The sequence below is a fragment of the Macrosteles quadrilineatus genome, unplaced genomic scaffold (genome assembly GCF_028750875.1).
Source record: "Macrosteles quadrilineatus isolate MER2022 unplaced genomic scaffold, UCM_ALF_1.0 Scaffold_7__1_contigs__length_78375512, whole genome shotgun sequence".
Taxonomy (NCBI): domain Eukaryota; kingdom Metazoa; phylum Arthropoda; class Insecta; order Hemiptera; family Cicadellidae; genus Macrosteles; species Macrosteles quadrilineatus.
Window position 1 is genome coordinate 62,881,118 of NW_026542600.1, and position 18,193 is coordinate 62,899,310.

General features: G+C 35.5%; 1 protein-coding gene across 2 annotated transcripts in view; it reads right to left on the reverse strand.

The window, feature by feature from the left end:
* Positions 1–17,954, reverse strand: part of LOC128998111 (vitellogenin-1-like) — a 38,951-nt gene extending 20,997 nt beyond the window's left edge. The window contains exons 1-10 of one of the 2 annotated variants that reach the window (XM_054424109.1): positions 17,818–17,954; positions 12,977–13,009; positions 6,484–6,629; positions 5,940–6,080; positions 5,527–5,691; positions 3,944–4,159; positions 2,982–3,221; positions 1,741–2,519; positions 1,062–1,230; positions 254–588 (exon numbers count right to left, since the gene is read on the reverse strand). In XM_054424109.1, the coding sequence (XP_054280084.1) occupies positions 254–588; positions 1,062–1,230; positions 1,741–2,519; positions 2,982–3,221; positions 3,944–4,159; positions 5,527–5,691; positions 5,940–6,080; positions 6,484–6,629; positions 12,977–13,009; positions 17,818–17,860 (2,267 nt within the window). In that variant the 5' untranslated portion in view covers positions 17,861–17,954. The remainder of the gene's footprint in view (positions 1–253; positions 589–1,061; positions 1,231–1,740; positions 2,520–2,981; positions 3,222–3,943; positions 4,160–5,526; positions 5,692–5,939; positions 6,081–6,483; positions 6,630–12,976; positions 13,010–17,817) is intronic. The other variant, XM_054424108.1, reaches the window with a different exon arrangement.
* Between the last annotated feature and the right edge of the window lie 239 nt (positions 17,955–18,193).

Here is an 18,193-nt window from a genome sequence, read left to right on the forward strand (position 1 = left end):
CTAAGAAACACATTGACCTAAACTTATCGAGATTCCTTTCATCTTTGTTAAGATTCCTTCATAAAATCTTACCTTGCAAGAACACTTTGTAATACATTTTAATTTTATACGAAAATACCCATTTTCCTACTAATTCAGTCTCACACTTCTACTTACTCTTTCAGTTTTTATTATTTAGGTAATTTAAGTATTTGTCTGTTAGTTTTCATGATACAAAAGTTGGACTAAGAGTTCCTCATAAATTCAAACATACCTCATAGCGAAAATTGCAGAGGTTCTGTAATAAGAGGAGTACTTGGGATTGACTGCAATACTTTTCAGAATTTCAATGACATGAGGACTTCCCACGTTGCCGAGAGCTTCGATGTAAGCTCGTCTCAGAGGAGCATCAGAGCTGATCTTGTGAGAGAGCCAGTCAATGTAACGAGCAATGTAGCTCTCATCACAGACCGGTGTCAAAATGCTGCTAAACTTGTGTTGTCTAGAGGCTTTGGCAATGCAAGCACCTCGAACAAGGTTGGAGAATGAGAGGACAGCTGTGATTGTCAACTGTTCATCATCTTTTTCAGCAATTTGTTGGACCATATCCTAAAACAGAATAACCACTATGAGGCTATTGAGGACAGTCAAGACAAACAATGTCAATTTATTACATTGTATACAGTGTGTGAGAGAGTAATTATATAACCATTCACAATGGCAAACAAATCTGTAAGAGTAGCAGTAAATCATAATATACACAATATAACCATATATTTTAAGATAATTTCATGAGCAATATAATTATTTTTTTTGTAACTGTTTTTGGTATCTGTTTGGTTGTTTATTCATTGAGTAGTAAAACATCTCAAATAACTGAAGAATTTCATATGTCTATACGTAGAATATTTACGCTGTGGTACCATTTGTACCAATAAAGGATCAATAATTAGTTTATGAGTATATTCAACGCTTAACCGTATTCACTTTGAGCTAAAACTGTTCAAATAATACAGGACAAACACTAATGTATATAGGAGGAAAGCTCAATCATTAGTTTGATAATGAACCTGTTTACTCACAAAGAAATCTTGGATGAGATATTTGTTGGGTGAGAAAATGTGGTTGGGAAGGGATGAAATCATCTGAGCTGCCTCCTCTCCCTCAACTTGTTGCCTCTCAATCCACCCCTTGATGATTTTGAAAGCTGGGTGACTTCCACACATGGTAATTACATCTCGGAAAACTTTTCTGGAACCAATAAAACACTGTTTGGGTAAAGTTATGGTCTCAACTCCCATCGACTTTGAAATAAATACATTTTTGCCTTAATGATTCCTATACATTTATTTGACTAAAACGATGAAATCAGTGAAAGTGGATTTGGTATGCATTTATGGACACAAATTAGACTTTTTTCCATTCCAAACACTTTAGCACAATCCACTGTGCATCATGCGTTTAACTAAAAAGCAATAACTTTTGTGTTTATCTCAAGCTAAAAATAAAAGTTGGATGAGTGGGTAGAATGGAGTGGTTCTATGTGTGTAGACTTGTTGCTGACTTAGAACATCAGCTGTTTGGCTGCTTCTTTAGTCGTGACTGTGCTAAATGATCAGGGACAACTGGGTCCATTTTCATATAATTGAAAAAGCTACTATTTTCCTCTGGATTGTACAAGAAACATTTTGATTACTGTAACCACTAACCTGCCCAGCTAATTTAGCACGACTAAGAAACATTGGAAATTTTAGTTCTCACCTTTCATCTTTCTTCATGGTGCTAGAGGCTCCATTGTGAACTTCAAAGACATCTTCAGAAATAGTGCTAAGCTGGTCAAACAGGAGAGATCTGCAAATATCTACAGCCATGCTGACCTTGTCCATGGTGTTCTTCTCAGGAAGGATGTTGATTTCCTTCAAGTCACTTGCAATGTCACTGACAAGTTGTTGCAGCTTGGTGTTGAGGCAAGAAAGATCATAGGAATTTCTGTGAGCCAAGGCAAACGAATTGAACGGCTGAGGAGGGGGAACTTTCTTCATGTCTTTGCTTGATATTTTCCAATGCTCCTCCAGATCCAACTCTTCGGAGTGTTGATTATTTGTCTCTTCTGAAAGTTGTTCGTCGGAGTCTTTTGTAGGCTTATTTTTCTTTGAATTTTTAAAAGGCTGTTCATTTTTCTCTTCAGAAATGAATCTACTATCATCATAAGATGATTTATAATTATAGTTTCCAAACTTGTTGAACATACGTTTCTTAACTGCGGTCTTACCGTTAGCAAATCCTTTAGAGCTTTTTTGTTGTTCATCTGAATTATCTTCTCTTTGCAGTTCATTAGAGTCTGATCTGTACTTATTCATTTTGTATTTTATGGAACGTTTGTTCCTAAATGCAGATTTGCTGTGTTCCCTGCTGTCGAAACTCTTCTCGTCATCCTCTTCTGTAGGGTTCATTTGTTTGGTAGGGTCAAAAGGCTCATGAGAATTGTCAGCTTCATCAGATTCGCTTTGACCTTTCTGGCATTTACGAGAAGAGAATTCCTAAAATCAGTATATTTGAAAAAGAAATAACAGTGAATAGGAAATCTAAAAAAACCTAAATAGACTAAACAAATTTCCTTTTGCCTGATTGAATTTGTACTAAAATAGTTCCTTAAACAAGTTGGTAAGATTTATTCCCTATTTTATATAACATTAGGCTTAATGAGTACTTGTATGCCTCTACAGGGGAGGAAATTGATTTTTGTGTGAAGTGTTAATAGCTTGAAATGGAATAAATAATTTTTGTTAAGTGTGATAAAATAATATTTCGAAATCCAAGCAAACTAATTCAATTATCCTCCAAAGGCATAACATATGGGATTTTCTGTTTGTTCTTTGTTTTAATAATTGTAAATGGTTGCAAGCTATTTGAAATTGTAACTGTCTCAGTAAAGGAGGTGCATATGCCATGATATCAAATTTATTAAAATACTAGAAATATTCATAAAGATCATCCCTTACCTTTGGTGTGGCAGAGTATGAATACAAGAGAGTCTGCATGGATTGTTTGTCTTGAGGTGCGTTAAATTTGCTTTTGAGGTCCAACACAGAGTCTAGGGTAATGTTAAGATTAGAATCAACCATGGCCAAAGTACTGTTTTTCAGATGAAGTTGAGCAGTTTTTACAGAGCTGCTCACAGAACTGAGAAGAAGCAAGTTGTTCATTTCACCACATCCAATCATTTGAGTGATTGAGGCTCTCTGAAATGAAGTAGAACAAATTTTTAAGCAATAGTGTTAAAAATCTGGATTTGAAAATTAATTTATTCACATAAAAATATAAAATCTTGCCGTAATCTGTTACTTCATATGAGTTTTCAAACTTTTCCACGCTGACATGAAATATAGATTAATGAATCAATTTCAGTTGGAATATTTAATTATTTAACACTCTTCAAAAAGTAAATTTTACATTATATTTTAATAAATACTTTGTTGTAGCTGAGTTGAACAAAGTTAATCAATTCTTAAAATCAGCATTATAGTAGAGTCTTGATTATCTGATAAACCTTCCTTGTCAATGTCAAATAATTTGCTTATTATTTGCTTAGCAAATGGGTTACATGTCCGGACTGTATATATATATATATGTTGTATATATGTTCATGTGTGTGTGTGTTTAATATTTCGACGACCTCATGAAGAGTGAAGTTTGATGTTTTTGACTAGGATCTGAAAAAGGCGACATAGTCGCCGAAATGATCGTCATCCACCCTTAGAGGAGTTATATAAGAGTCACAAGACAATAGTTAGGTAAATTAACCTCTTATTTAATAGCATGTGGTTTCTTGGTACTCGATTGTCTGTTGAGATAGCCACATAATACCGAAGGTCAGATAACTGAGACTCTACTGTAACACCTTTGGCAAAACATTATCCACCTCTGGAGCTTCTTGAGTTCTAATAATTGCAAGTCAACTTACAGTCCAAAAGCTACCACAGTTTCCACCTCCAGGTGTACAGTCACGTGTAGGGAGATGAGCGTGGTCCTCGCTCAACAGCTGGCAGTTGCTGAAGTTGCGGGACTTGGTGATCTCCCACAGTTGTTTGTCTGGACACAGATGCTGGTTGTCAGGTCCTTGTTGTTTAGGGAGAGGGTTGATCTCGTACAGCACCTCACATCTGCCTGATACACTGTCCTGTACAGATTATTCTACAGTTAGAGGGTATTTCAGCTGAGAACACTCTATGAAATCTTTACCTTAGTAATCATTTGATCAGACAACATCGTACCAAATACTAGAAGTGTATTCTAAAGCCTAAAGGCATGCTAGAGCAAAACACACTCTTAAAATTTGGATTTGGAAATTGAAATAGTATTGTAAAAGCCATAATGAAATTGATGTTACATCTAAAAGCGGTTTGGTAATGTTTTCTTTTAACAAATTTCCCATATAGGGAATAAGCTATTACCGTAGGTCTCGTAGTAATACCTGGACCCGGGACCAAATTTATTTTTTTGTTTTGAGATCCCAAGAGGCCAAAAACACCCTCTGTTCAAGATAATATATGTCCGAATTTGGTGAAATTTGGTACAAACGTGTAAACCTACATTTATTCTAACAAGTTCGGGAAGAAAGATCTAACTTTGGGAACAGGGTTTAAGGGGTAAAGATTGGTTTTTCCCATTTTTGATCCTAAAACATCAAATTTCGCAATATTTATCCAAACCATTTTGTAGAGATTACAAAAACATAATTTTGTATATTGAAACATTGTTGTATACCTAACGGTTACAGAGAAAATTTAATAAAACGCAAAATTAAAAAACCCCATCTCGTTCTTATGGAGAAGAAATAAACTGTTGTAGTTTGATTGTTTGTGGATATATTTTAGCCAAATTTGGCAATTTTGTTAATGCTGTAAATACTAAGCTATTAACATTTCAATAAAAAAAACACCTCATTACTTTCCCTATGGCAGCAAACCTAAGTAGTCATTAAAATTAATGTTTTTTTAAATGGGAAATAAATCTGAAAATTTTTTAATGGAAATTCACTTAGTCTGCAGGTTTGCTGCAGCGGGGGTATTTTTCTTTATTGCCTCCACCAGTGGAATTTGGTATGAAAATAATTCAAAAGCTGTCAACGAAAAAAGTTCAAACCCCTCCAATTTTTTTGGCTCTCCTAGAGATTGAAACAGTTCCTCTTCAGGTCCACCACACCCCCAAGTAAGAGGTTCCCAGAAGCAAGTGTATGTTGATGCCCCTACCTATCCATCTTAAAATAGAAGGTCGCTAAAATCTAAAATGCAATAGTAACGTCAAATAAGGACTTGACAACTCATTTTTCTGGGGATGTTTAGTTGTTGAATTTGAAGAGTTGATCATAAATCTCCATTCCCTTAGCACTAATCCTAATCAAGGTGTGGTAGTTAAAAAATTATTAAAAAACTGAAAAATAGTATTGGTTGGAAACTTTTGATGATATTATAGTTTGTGAAAATATTTTCTATGAAATGTCCCGGAGTTTCGTTCTACTTAGTTCCTCGACGTTCAAAGACTTGCCTCAAAGACAGAGTAGACGTCGCTGGTCTGAGTGTTGGTGAGCTGGTTCAGGTAATGACCTGGACGAGAGTTGTCCTTGAGGTACACCAGAAGGTGCGAAACTACACCCTTAATGAAGTTGACTTGCCACTCATCCAAACCTGACTGAATCACCAGTTCAGGACTCTGAGGAAGAACAGCAATTGATAAACATGTTATTAAAAATGACTTTGAATAAAGAACAATACAAATATCAAAGCATTCATTCATCATACAAAGGAGTTTCAAGTACACTAGCAAAATGGAATACTCCCCATTTTCCACTGTCATTCCACAATTCATTTGAAAATAAAAATAAAATTGCATTCTTTAGAAAATTCACAGTTTTAAATTCAGTTTTAAATGGTATGAGAATTCTTGCTATTTGGAATTACCATGGATCTTGTCATCTTAACGACAACGGTTGATGTAGTTATTGGCAGCTGTTTACTCTTGTTTTTAGTAGGATCCTCCGGTCCTTTCCACCATCCTTGAGGAAGATCTTCGTGAATTTTGGAGTAATTCATGTTGAAGAACTGGAAAAAATCATATGGTTTAAGTGTAAGGTTCAATATCAATATCTTCCTGGAACTTTTCACCTAAAACATTATAAAAGGAAACTTTAATGTAAACGGTAAAAAGCCAGTGATCAATATTAATACATTTGTGAAATTTTATAAGGACACCTTCTGTAGTGAGAAGTCTCAGGGTGTCAGTTATGTTACTGGAAATACAAGTATATTAGCATACAAGCAAAAAATAAAGAGCCTCTGGTGTTATGGACGACAAGAAGGGAATATCCTACGTTCATAATGTAAGAAATAAATATAAAACATGAAGTGTGGTTGATTAACATTCACCCTGCAGCAATGTAAGAGCAAATAAAATCTTGACAATAGATCATGATTTAGAAGAACATTTTGAACCTTAAAGACTTACCTTAAGAAGGAGGACTCTGGAAGAGTGGGTTTGGACTCGTAGCTCTCCCTGGTAGCGGAACCCTGCATACTGCAGTTTCAGCTGAGGCAGGCCCACTACATCTTGGCCTTGGATTGTAAATGAAAATTCCTTCTGGGGCTGCCATCCTTTATACATACACAGTAGCAATATTAACTATGTGATCAAATGCATGTGAGAATGGTATCAATAGATTAGTGCATTTTGCAAACCCTTAAACACTCTTCTGATTACATTTAAGTAACTTTACAAAGTTAGTTATACCTGCATCCATGGACTCTATCTGCAGAAAAATCCAAGCCAAGATCAGACAATTCTGACTCACAACCATGCAACATGAATAAATGTCTAATAGGTATGTGAAATAGACAATTTAGTATAAGCCTTCCACAGCTCTATCTCAGAAAATCCTATAGATTGGAATGCCACACAACACCAAATAATGTCATATACATTGCATTATGACTACTTCTGCTAGCTGTAAGAGATAGTTTGGATTGTAAAGCATTAAGATCATTTTAATAAGTCAGCAGCTGCTTGTTCGGTCCCCTGACTAGTCTCAACAGTCAGAATGTAAAGAGGGCACTAGATTTCTGAACCATTCGTTTATTAGGTGATTGACAGCTGCTAAGCTAATATCACAGAAATTCTCTGGTCCAATTGGAATGGTATGCGGCATGCGGTATTCACACATAACCAACTCCTCTGCACACTCATAGCCACCTATGCCTACATGGCCCAGTACCCAACCAGGCTGTACAGAGTTGTGTGTTGCAAGCTTGCAGATAGCAGTATAGCACTCCCAAATTGGTTTTGAAGTAACTTCACTTGAGTGCTTTGAGAGCTGTCTGACAGTCAGACAAAATTACATTGTCTTCTGGCTGGCTTCTGGCTACACCTAAATTGGCGAAACCAAGATGTCCCCAATTTCTGACTGCAAGATGGTACAGAATTGTCCCAAACTGCCAAAGTGTTCTGTTATGGACAATCCACTGTTTAATCTAAATCCTGAGTGCCCATCGATGAGAGAGCTGTCTGTGTACCAGACGAAGCTCTCTGTTTCTGACTGGGACAGTTTCTGACGTTTCCACTAATCACTAATCGCTAGAATTCAACTGAAAAAGTTTTTGGTAAAGACTACTTCTGTTCATGACATCGAGGTCGTATCAAGCATGGGATACGCAGCCACAGCTTTGGTATGGGTGCAGTGACCTATTCCTGTCAGGGCTTCCTTCCAAAATTAAGCTTCAGATAGGCTGTCCTGCGGGCTTAAGATTGGATGTGGATGACTAGATGTAGGAACCCAAGAGCAACTTGTAGAGTTACTGAAAGGCTTTTCTTATAGGCACCAGTTGAAATACATGTGCAAACCTTTAGGGTGGTTTACAATTTGGCTATGATAGGTACCTGACTCATATTTATCCACCAGACTAGCGAACCGTAGGTAAAGTGAGGCTTTTCCACAAACTCATATAGCCAAGTACTATATGGTGTAGTATTCCTCAAATGGTTCCTGCAACCCACCTTGGCCACTTGCAGGAGGGAGGGCAAGGATGTCATTGCCCCCCACCATAGAAAACGTAGAATAACAAAAATTCTGAAGGTTTTGACTTTTGGACTGCTCAAATTGTCCAAAATAAATTGGTGTGGTTTGTAAATTGTGTAATCATAAATAAGGTATGTACAATACACTAACAAACCAAAAATGTGGAGGGGTTTTTCTTTACTTCAGGACAATATACCGGTTTACTGAGTAGGGACATAAGGGCATTCAGTCAATCATGAAGCATAGCTGGATTACTGCTATCTTCTCCTGGAGATGTGAATGAACCAAACTTGCTGATTTCCCAATTGCATTGAGAGTTATGATCTCCAGGCTGTTTTTCAGATTTTGAGATCAGTTCTCATCTAGGCTGCAGTCCAACGCCCCAGTGTTGAGTGTTATCCCTCTCATGGCTGCAGACAGAGAAGTGAGTATCAAGGAGAAGTTCTCCTCGTAACTTCAGAGATCCCAAGCGGCCTTCAGAGATATCAAGGAGGCTGCTGTGTAAACTCTCAGCAGCCCCCCTAATACATGACTTTTCAGATATCAGGAAGCTGTTATCTACTAACTACAGAGCCAACATCGTGTTACATTGGCCTAAATAGATATAGATTGAGCAATCATGGCCACATAAAATGTGTATGAAACAGGTTAAAAAGATAAATGATAGATCCCAACCACACAATGGAGCCAAAATTATAAACACAGTCTTTGTTTGGATTTCAATCCTTGCCACCAAACCGCAATGTATCTCAACCCAGAATATGGGAATTTTCTTATCAATAGCATCTTGGTTGAAAATTAACATGATAGAAAAAATCATTGACGCCAGACTGCAATCGCTCCGTCTTGGACTCGGGTGTTCTATTTATTCCAAAGTATCACAATTATTGAGAGTTTCAATAATTTCAACTGACAACTACTAAAATATCTGGGGTAGCTGAATTTTATCCCCCTGGAATTTTACCCCTTGAGCAAAAACTGACGTCACAGCCTAGGAGGTAAAATTCCGCCTGCGAAATGTTAAGTTGCGCAACATGTGATCAATAAATTAAAGGTGGAATTAAACACATCTTTTCACGGTTGTGAATTTAATCATAACAAATTAAATTATAAAACCTACAGTGAACGGGCCAGAATTTTAACCCTGGACTTTTAAATTAAATTTTAAAATAAAGTACTGTATCAAAATAATTCAAAACATGTAAAAACATAAGTTTTCTTACTGTTTCTGTGAAAAATATTACTAAAACAATTGTCATACCCTTAACACTTTGATAATTCGGGGACAAAGCCTAGGTTGATACAGCAAAGGTGATAGAATCTTACTTCACTCCATAATAAATTACACAATCTAGCTAAAACAAATAAATCCAAACTAGTACATGGTTGTTGGGCTAAAAGTAAAATTTGATTTGATTGGACCAGCTGTCTGAAATTATTGTGAAATAAGCATGCTCAATAGTTCTGCATGAAATGTCTTATCCTACTAATATTATAAATGAGAAATTTTGGATGTATGGATGTATGGATGGATGTATGTTTGTGACAAGTGAACGCATTAACCACTGGACGGATTTTGCTAAAATTTGGCATGATGATAGCTCACATTCCCGATTAACATATAGGCATATTTTTATCTCAAAAATCCTTTCGGGCTCCGCCCCAGTGGCTCTATAGTTCCCCATGTTAACCTTATGAGTATTCATATTAAAAGGAAATTAAATAATTTAGTCAGCTGTTTCAACTAAAAAGTTGGTTCTATGATATGCAAAAGCATTAAAAACTTACAAGGATTACCAACAGGGTGTAGCACTATATTTTTTTTATTTTTATTTATGACAACAGCTAATTTGCAACCAAAAGGTGAGTGAGCGTAGCGAACAAACTTCATCCTGGAGGCGAAGTAGCGTAGCGAACGAGCTAACCTGAAGGCAAGTGAGCGTAGCGAACGAGCTCCAACCTAAAGGTGAGTGAGCGTAGCGAACGAACTTCATCCAGGACGTGATTGAGCCATGCGAACGAGCTCACTTATGAAGTAAAACGGGGCAAAGCCCGCGGGTACAGCTAGTTTTAATATAAATTTATTTACAAATTCTTATTATTTACAAAATAAATTATGTCCATCAATTTTTATAGTCTATCTGGCCAGGGGGTAAGATTCCGGGAGTAAAAATCCGGGGTAAAATGATACGGACAGGGGGTAAAATTCCGGCTTTTATTGCTAATCTAATTTATCACGCTCTGTCTATTGTCATTAGACTCCCAAAAACTTGAGAGCGCTCAGATGACTACGTTTGTGACGTCAGCTCTGCTCAGAGGGTAAAATTCCGGCGACCCAAACGTTGGATAGCCTACTATCATGCAATTTTTGAGATTTTGAGCATTGAATAAACCATTTGAGCATTGATGGACGACAAAAGCTCTCAAAATATAGTTAGGTGTTGTGCGTAGTTATGCACTAGTGTTAGCCCACATAAGGCATTTTACCTAAATGACGAGCCTAAATCGAAAATTTATATTTGGAGTAAAATGAATATACATCAGCATGTAAGTATAGGGAGCAACTTGGAATATATAGTCCAATCTACAGGTTCCTGTCTAATTTCGATTGGATGATTTCAAATCGTTGCTGAATGGTAGGCCGATCACCATTCAACTGATAATAATGCAGCTTTGATCTTGCAAAAAATAAGAGCAATCCTAAAGCAAATAAATAAATAATCCTGATGCACCTAAATTCAAAATTTGGAAGACGATCCTAAAGCCTTTTTAGCTCAAGGAAAAACTTCATCAGAGAGAAAAATTAATTTCAAACCTGTAAACTCCAGCTATGTGGTTCAGTCCTTCATTTATGAGTTCAACTCGTAAAAGCACATCAAGCCTGACTCGAAATTATTCCACTTCAGTAGAGGAACGCTACTCATAACAAAATACTGGCTATTATACCCGCGTTATATTACTTCAGTAGTATGTTTTCTGTGCTTCTAGCTATATAGAACGACAAGTGGAGTTGATGTTCGCACGAAAATACTGCTGTAATAATAGTGGCACTCTACCCGATCCACCGTTTCAATGACTTTACATTTACACTCTTTCACTCTTACCACTGATTAGTTCTAATGTAAGAAACTTTAAGTTAAAATTATGACATCGACATTCCCATCCTCTAAACATTATCTTCCTTTCAATAGAGGAATCACAAAAATCACTTAGTAGCAAATTATATCTTGGTAACTGGGGACTACCACTTTCGTACTTTGTGCCGACCAGTCTAATCGCCCTTAAGATCGGGCCGGGGCGGGGAGTTACACTTTTATGTTTCAAAATGATTTCTCAGTTACTGTGGAGTGTGGACTACAGCTCAGTTGCTGTTTTGAAGGTTATTGAAGGCTATGGAGTTTTAGAGCGTACATCTCTAGATTGTTATTAATTTTTAAAGTATAGTTTGCATTCAATCGATTAAATAGGATAGCGTGTTTGAAGTTTATAGTAAAAGGGGGGCTGTTAATATCGGAAAAGGACACCAATCGGTGTTTTTAATGACAAGGAACGGTGGTGCTGCTACAAGAACGGCTGTAGAGCGTCAGTGTTAATTTAGACGAAGTATCTATTTTCTAGACAAGGGTGTCAGCACAACCACCAACCTAGAGGTAAGAAAATTCTATATTGAGTAATATTTTAATTTTTGATTAAGTGCATCATTACTGCATAGTTTTTACAACTCGTCCCCATCCAGCCAGCAAGCATGAAGATAAAAACTTCTGCAATTTATTTAACAGAGACGTATTTGGATATGGGAACAGCTCTATTCCCTCCTCACATCTGAGCTGTGCGGAAAGTGGACTTGTGGCGAACCACCAATGCGTGCGAGAGTTTCCACTTTCGGTATGTTAACAAAGAAAATTCACAGCTGCACCCTAATTTTTTTTTATTTTTGAAACATTTAAAATTGATGCATGCAGACAGACGCGTATGTGCGGCTAAACACATCGGAGGTCCCAAAGAGCACGAGGAAGACTATTGGAAATAGGGTCTCCCTTAAAAAAACAACCAATTAAAAGAGCACAAAGAATTAAAGAACAAAAAGATTTCTCAGCATAGTTTATGTAAAGTACATAGGATACAAACATTCACCACTGTAGGGGTATTAAATATATGATGACGAGTTGGCTGTTATTTATTTGTTTGTAGTATGTTGTTATAATATAGTCTATTGAAAACTACAGTATTATATGTTGGTAGATTACTACTATATAGTTTTTAATCATCACAATAAGCATAACTTGGTATTGAAACCATTATTTCCTTCGCCTAAATATGCAGTATGATATTCGTTTTTATCACAAGGAAATCGGACACAAACAAAGTTGTAATAATTGAAGTGAAATAGGCCTACACACTCATTTCTGTCGTTATACTCCTTCTATCTATAGGATTAGCTGATAGCTGATAGCTACGAACGTACATACACAATTATTTTGTTTGAATTGAAATAAATTTGGATGCACTTTCAGAGATATGAAAACAGTAGAGCCAATAATTTACAACGTTACTAAGACTAAGCGTTTTTATATAATCCTAACCCAATAGTAAAAGTTGACTGAATATTTCTTAAATGAGTTTGACCATGCTGATACTGGTTATACCCTAAATTAGAATACAAGATTAAGATGTACATTGAACTGTATGCATAAACGATTAAAACAAAGCGAATCTATATCAACTAGAGTCAGCTAAACGTTATCATACACGTGTAAAGTATAAAGTTGCAAATAACCAACAAAATGTTATTATGTAAGGAGGTTAACATTTTAGTTGTAAGAATATTTTAATTCAAATATTCCAATAAAATCTTCACAGATTTTCTCGGTGTTTTGATGGTTTTTTTAAATACTAGACTAGACCATCGTTTTAGTTTATTTCACTTACCGTAGTCAGCAGCAAGGCAGCCACATAATACCACTGTAACAATATCAACATATTTTAGTATATCAACAAAGAATCAACAATGTAAAATTATGTCCAAATACATTTTTGTAAGCAAGTTCATTAGGCTTTGATAATTCGAATACATATCGAATTCAAAACAAATAATAACAGTTTAAATTTGTAACAATTTTTACTTTATCATGAAAATGTAGAGTTCCCTGTCCTCCTTCATTTCCAATAGATTTTGACATTTCAACAAAAATAGTTTCCATGTACCTATTCATGTTATAGCTTGTCCATAGCGCATCTGTTTTATTATTGTGCAATTTGTCTGTTTTGTCATTGCACGAATGAATAAGTTTAAGATCACAATAACTGATCAAGATGTAAGATTATTTACAAATCAAGCTTATTAACTTAAATAAAACATGAAATGTAAGTAAAATGATTTAAGTTGCTAAAACCCTTTGTAAAGTAGCCACTGCACTGTTGTTGCTTATATTTTCCACTTAACAGAAATAGCTATTTGTGTAGAGCGCAAAGTTCGTCATTTCCGCTCGAGAACTGTAGATGGCCATACACTTCGAGAGCGGCAATGTGCTCGTAATACCATAGATTAAAAGAAGTAGTGTCTATACTCCTTTTATCTATGGTAATACACACAAGAGTTTTTTCTATCACCATGATTAACTTATCATAACACTTAACTTTTTAGTTGTATACAAAATGCCATTTAGGTTATGTTATTTGCTTATCGAATTTTAGTGCTTAAGAAATTCCAACAATAAAATCAGCTTATGTAGTGATTTAGCGAGCGGGAATAGTAATTCCTGCTCTTGAGCGGAAATTAGCTGTTTTGCGTACTGTTTACAGATGTGGAAATGTGATCATTTCCATGCAGTGGTAGTAATACTATATTACGTCATTTACTTGTGCCTTAGATTAAAGGATTTAATCTGTGCTTCTACTGTACATCTATTGATTGGCCATTTAAGCTAAATACACGTTATAGTACAGTAAATAGAGACAAAAATAGGGGGGTTAACTTAGAAACGGTCCGGTAAGTATAAACTTTTTATATGCAGTCTAGGATGGTAAGTAGGTGTTTAAAATGAAAAATGCACAAATCTCTTAAAAAATATACCACATGCATATTTTATTCAAACATTTTTTAGATATTGACTTGGGACGACCACCGAGGTATTGGGTGGTTAGTACTTCATTTATAGAGGGAACTCATTTTTGGCCGCCATCTTGGATCCACCATATTGGACATAAATAAAAAAAATTTAATGATAACGTTGTGACACATCATTATAAGCTAAATTTTCACGCTGATTTCAATGCCGAAATCTGTTTCTAAATATCTGTTTACGTTTTGAAGATATATTCAAACGAAAACTCTCCCCCATACATTTCTTATGGACGTTTCGTACTTTGAAGATTTTTAAAGATCAGTTTTCTTATATCTCCAGTTCTTTTCAACGCTTGCAGTTCAGTCTAGCCTTTAAATATTCTGTGATGTAAGGGCTTTCATTTGACCTATTGATAATTCAAATCGAACGAGTTAGCAACGAGATACGATCCCCAAAACAATATTAAATTTAACTTATTTAAAATATGTTTTTAATAAAAGATTTATATCTCGCGTTGTTAATACGTCACCAAGTTTAAAACACCTACTTACCATCCTGGACAACATATAAAAAATTTAGACTTACTGGACCGTTTGTAAGAACATACCTCTATTCACTGGACTATTATTTGTAATATCACCAAGAGGCGAAATAAGTTGATAGATTTTGTAAGATTAAAATTGAATAGATCGTTAATCTATAAATTTGGGTTTTAATTGTTATTTTTTATGTATTTCATCCACATCCTAGGACGGTAGCCCCTTATGGATCTGGACCGTTTTAAACATGACTGTACTTCAGGCTTTTTTGTCCTGACACTAGGCACGAGTCTGGGATTTTTTTCCACATTACTTCAGGCTAAACCTAGGGGTTGTGGCATTATCACTTAGATAAAATCCATTGATTTGGTGGAATTTGAACCCGGGGCCCCAGGGACCGAAGTCCCACACTCTAACCACTAGACCAGCTCGCTCCCTAGATCTAGGCCTAGAGTCAACTGAGATAATGCCATAAGTGATATACGGGATGTGAACCCGTAACTTTGGGGCTGAAACCCTGCGCTCTACCATTGACTATACACAGAATAGACCATGTGATATGAAAGTTTGAAGCCAAGAAAATAGATGAAGTTCAGGACCATCTCACCAGAGTTTACTAGTGTATTGGGTTGAATATTAATTAAAATCAATGCAAGTATGATAGCATTGACTTTATGATATTAGCCTGATTGATTGATTTATCACTTAACACAGAATATCGTCATTAATTGGTGATCATCTCAATAGATTGCACCAGGTTTTTTGTCTTCAAAGTTTTACATTACATGGGAAATCTATTCTGTGTATGGTCAATGGCTCTACACTTGACCAGCTCACCCTCTTAAGACTATTCTTATAAGCAGTATATTTTTGATTGCAGTATTGCAGTATCATAGTTATATTTCAAATCAAACCAATTATTATTTTAAAAATTGCCTCATCACAGAAAAAACCAAAATGGTTTGTTTTCTTTAACCCATCGTTAGTCAATTAGTCACGAGTAGATATTTGTTCTCACATAATTCAATTTGTTTAGAGTTTGTTTTTATTCGTATCGATACTTGCAATCATCAAAACTACTTGTGATATTGTGATCAAAACTTAAAACACTTGTATTTAAAATGTTGGTTAGAAGTCAAAACAAGCCTATACTTTATCAATCTACAAATTGGTTTGATGAAAAAAAATGTAAGTATCACGTTTATGAGTAAATGACATCCTGAAACTTTTATATTTTTATAGTTCCTCATTATGCACATAGTAATATAAAAATAAAATAATGCATCACAAATAAAATAAAATAATCCAAACATTTACTGTAAACTGGCCTTACACTGGCGAAAAATACAAAATTCACATTCGTTCGGGTTCGATACTGGTTTCCAATAACTCACTTATTTATAATTACTGTACAATTTTTACAAACTTTGGTGATTGATAATTAATAAAAATATGTTGAATGTTTCCTTCCGTCTAGGAACTGAACTTAACTCGATATTAGTATTTAGGGAATGAATCCAATATTATAATCCTCTCTATTTTAAGATATTATGATGAAATTTCGGACGTCGTGCTGTGTTGTAATCAGTTATCAATTTTTACGTTATTATTTTATTATTATTATTTACGTTATTATTTTACGTGTAAGTAATTTATAACTTTCCCACATGATAAGGCAACACCATGGTAAATGTAATCAAACCCATCGCCATACAATCCCTCCAACTGCAGTTATGTCCATAAAAGAACTGCCTCCGTCAGCTAACAGCGGTCCGATACATGTTTTGACCATCAAGGGTCCGTCAGACTACATTTCTTCAGCACAACTCAGTTTTAGTCAAATTTCCACATGTGGTGTCAATATCAATACCATCACCAAGTGCTATAATTACGTGTTTCAGCTGGTGACGTCATCATATAGTCTCAATGCAACACACAAAATCTAAGTTCATAACAAATTTACAATTTTAAAAATAGTAGCAATGTTTCTGCTAAGCACGTTATTCGTAACCTAAATATATTACATTTGTTTATTGTACTGAGGCCATTGACTTAGATATGCCTACTGAAGTAGACGTCGTATTTGTATGGACTAATTGTAGTTATTTAGCTGTAATTCTTTATTCAAATAGGGCTTAGTTGAATAAGCCATTCAGACACTGCGCTGTTGTTCAAATTAGATTTATCCTTAGTTTTATGTAGTAGAACCTCGATAACAAGACTCTCATGGGGATTATTAAATAAGACTTGTTATCAAGGTTGACTTCTTATTGAGGTTTGCAGTAACATGGTAATTTAAATGTAAAATAATTTCAAGGGGATTTGGAAATTGCACTTGTTATCAAGGGTGGCTTGTTATCGAGGGTCTTCTTATCGAGGTTCTACTGATAATTGATAAGACAAAATATGCCATAGTTTATATCACAATTAGTTTAGTTATCCTATTAATTTGGCTTGGCTAAAAAGTGTACGTATTCGAGATGAATCAGTAATTGACACCATCCCACTCTGTTGATTCCACTACAGTTAGTAAATTTAAATTTAAAATAAAGTCTACAGCTTTAACAAGGGCACTATCTGAGAGCGGGGAAAGATGGCAGTAGACCCTGAAGCACGGGAGTTGGGAGGTAAAAATTAGGACATTTTCTGTAACAAAAATGAAAGTAGCACTTAACATTTTGCTTAACTAGTTGTGTATAACGTCTTAAAAAACCATGAAAACTTAGTTTTTGGACGCCCATAATTTTGCACATTCCAAAACCACCCCGTAAGCTACCCTTCGAACAAATTTCTCCAAAGCCCTTGAATGGAAAGTCTATTTGCATCAACTATGTTTCAAATATGTAACCTATCTAAAGACCACCAGCTGAAGAATTACAGTAGCATCTGCCGATGAAGGTTTGACATCGCAACTTGTTACGAACTTATTTCAAATTAAGCCGTTTTGACAATTATCGCAATCTTACACCATTCCATTAGCTAGGGCTATAAAACATCTAATTGTAATAATCTGATGTAAATAAAAAAACAACTAACCCACAATTGAGAGATGGGTATATTTGTTTCTATGTCATATGGAAGTATTGAAATTATAATACGCCTGCTAAGGCCGATTGGAATTGTACTTGTTTAATGCAATTTTTAATAGGTAAATAAAAAGTCTTACCCGCTAGGATTGTAATAGTAGAGAACGGCGTCGGCGACGCCATGGCTGTACGTCTGCTGCCGCTGCTGATCTGACCAAAGGGACACGGGCGCTGATATCTCTGCTGACTGGATGCTGAGCAAGGGTCCAAAGTTGGTCCTTATCTTGTGCATGCTCGCTGCTTTGCGTCCGTCATATTATCTCACCGAAAGTTGCTTCTGAAACGCAAACACTGAAGTTTAGCAGACCAGAGAATGCATTAAGTGATGGGAACAGTTTGTACTGTATTGCATTTTTAGATTCTATATACAATTACAATAATTTTTTTGTTGTTTTGGATTTCGTTCAAAGCTTGATGTTCAGACAATTATTGACGAATTATTGACTTTTGATATAA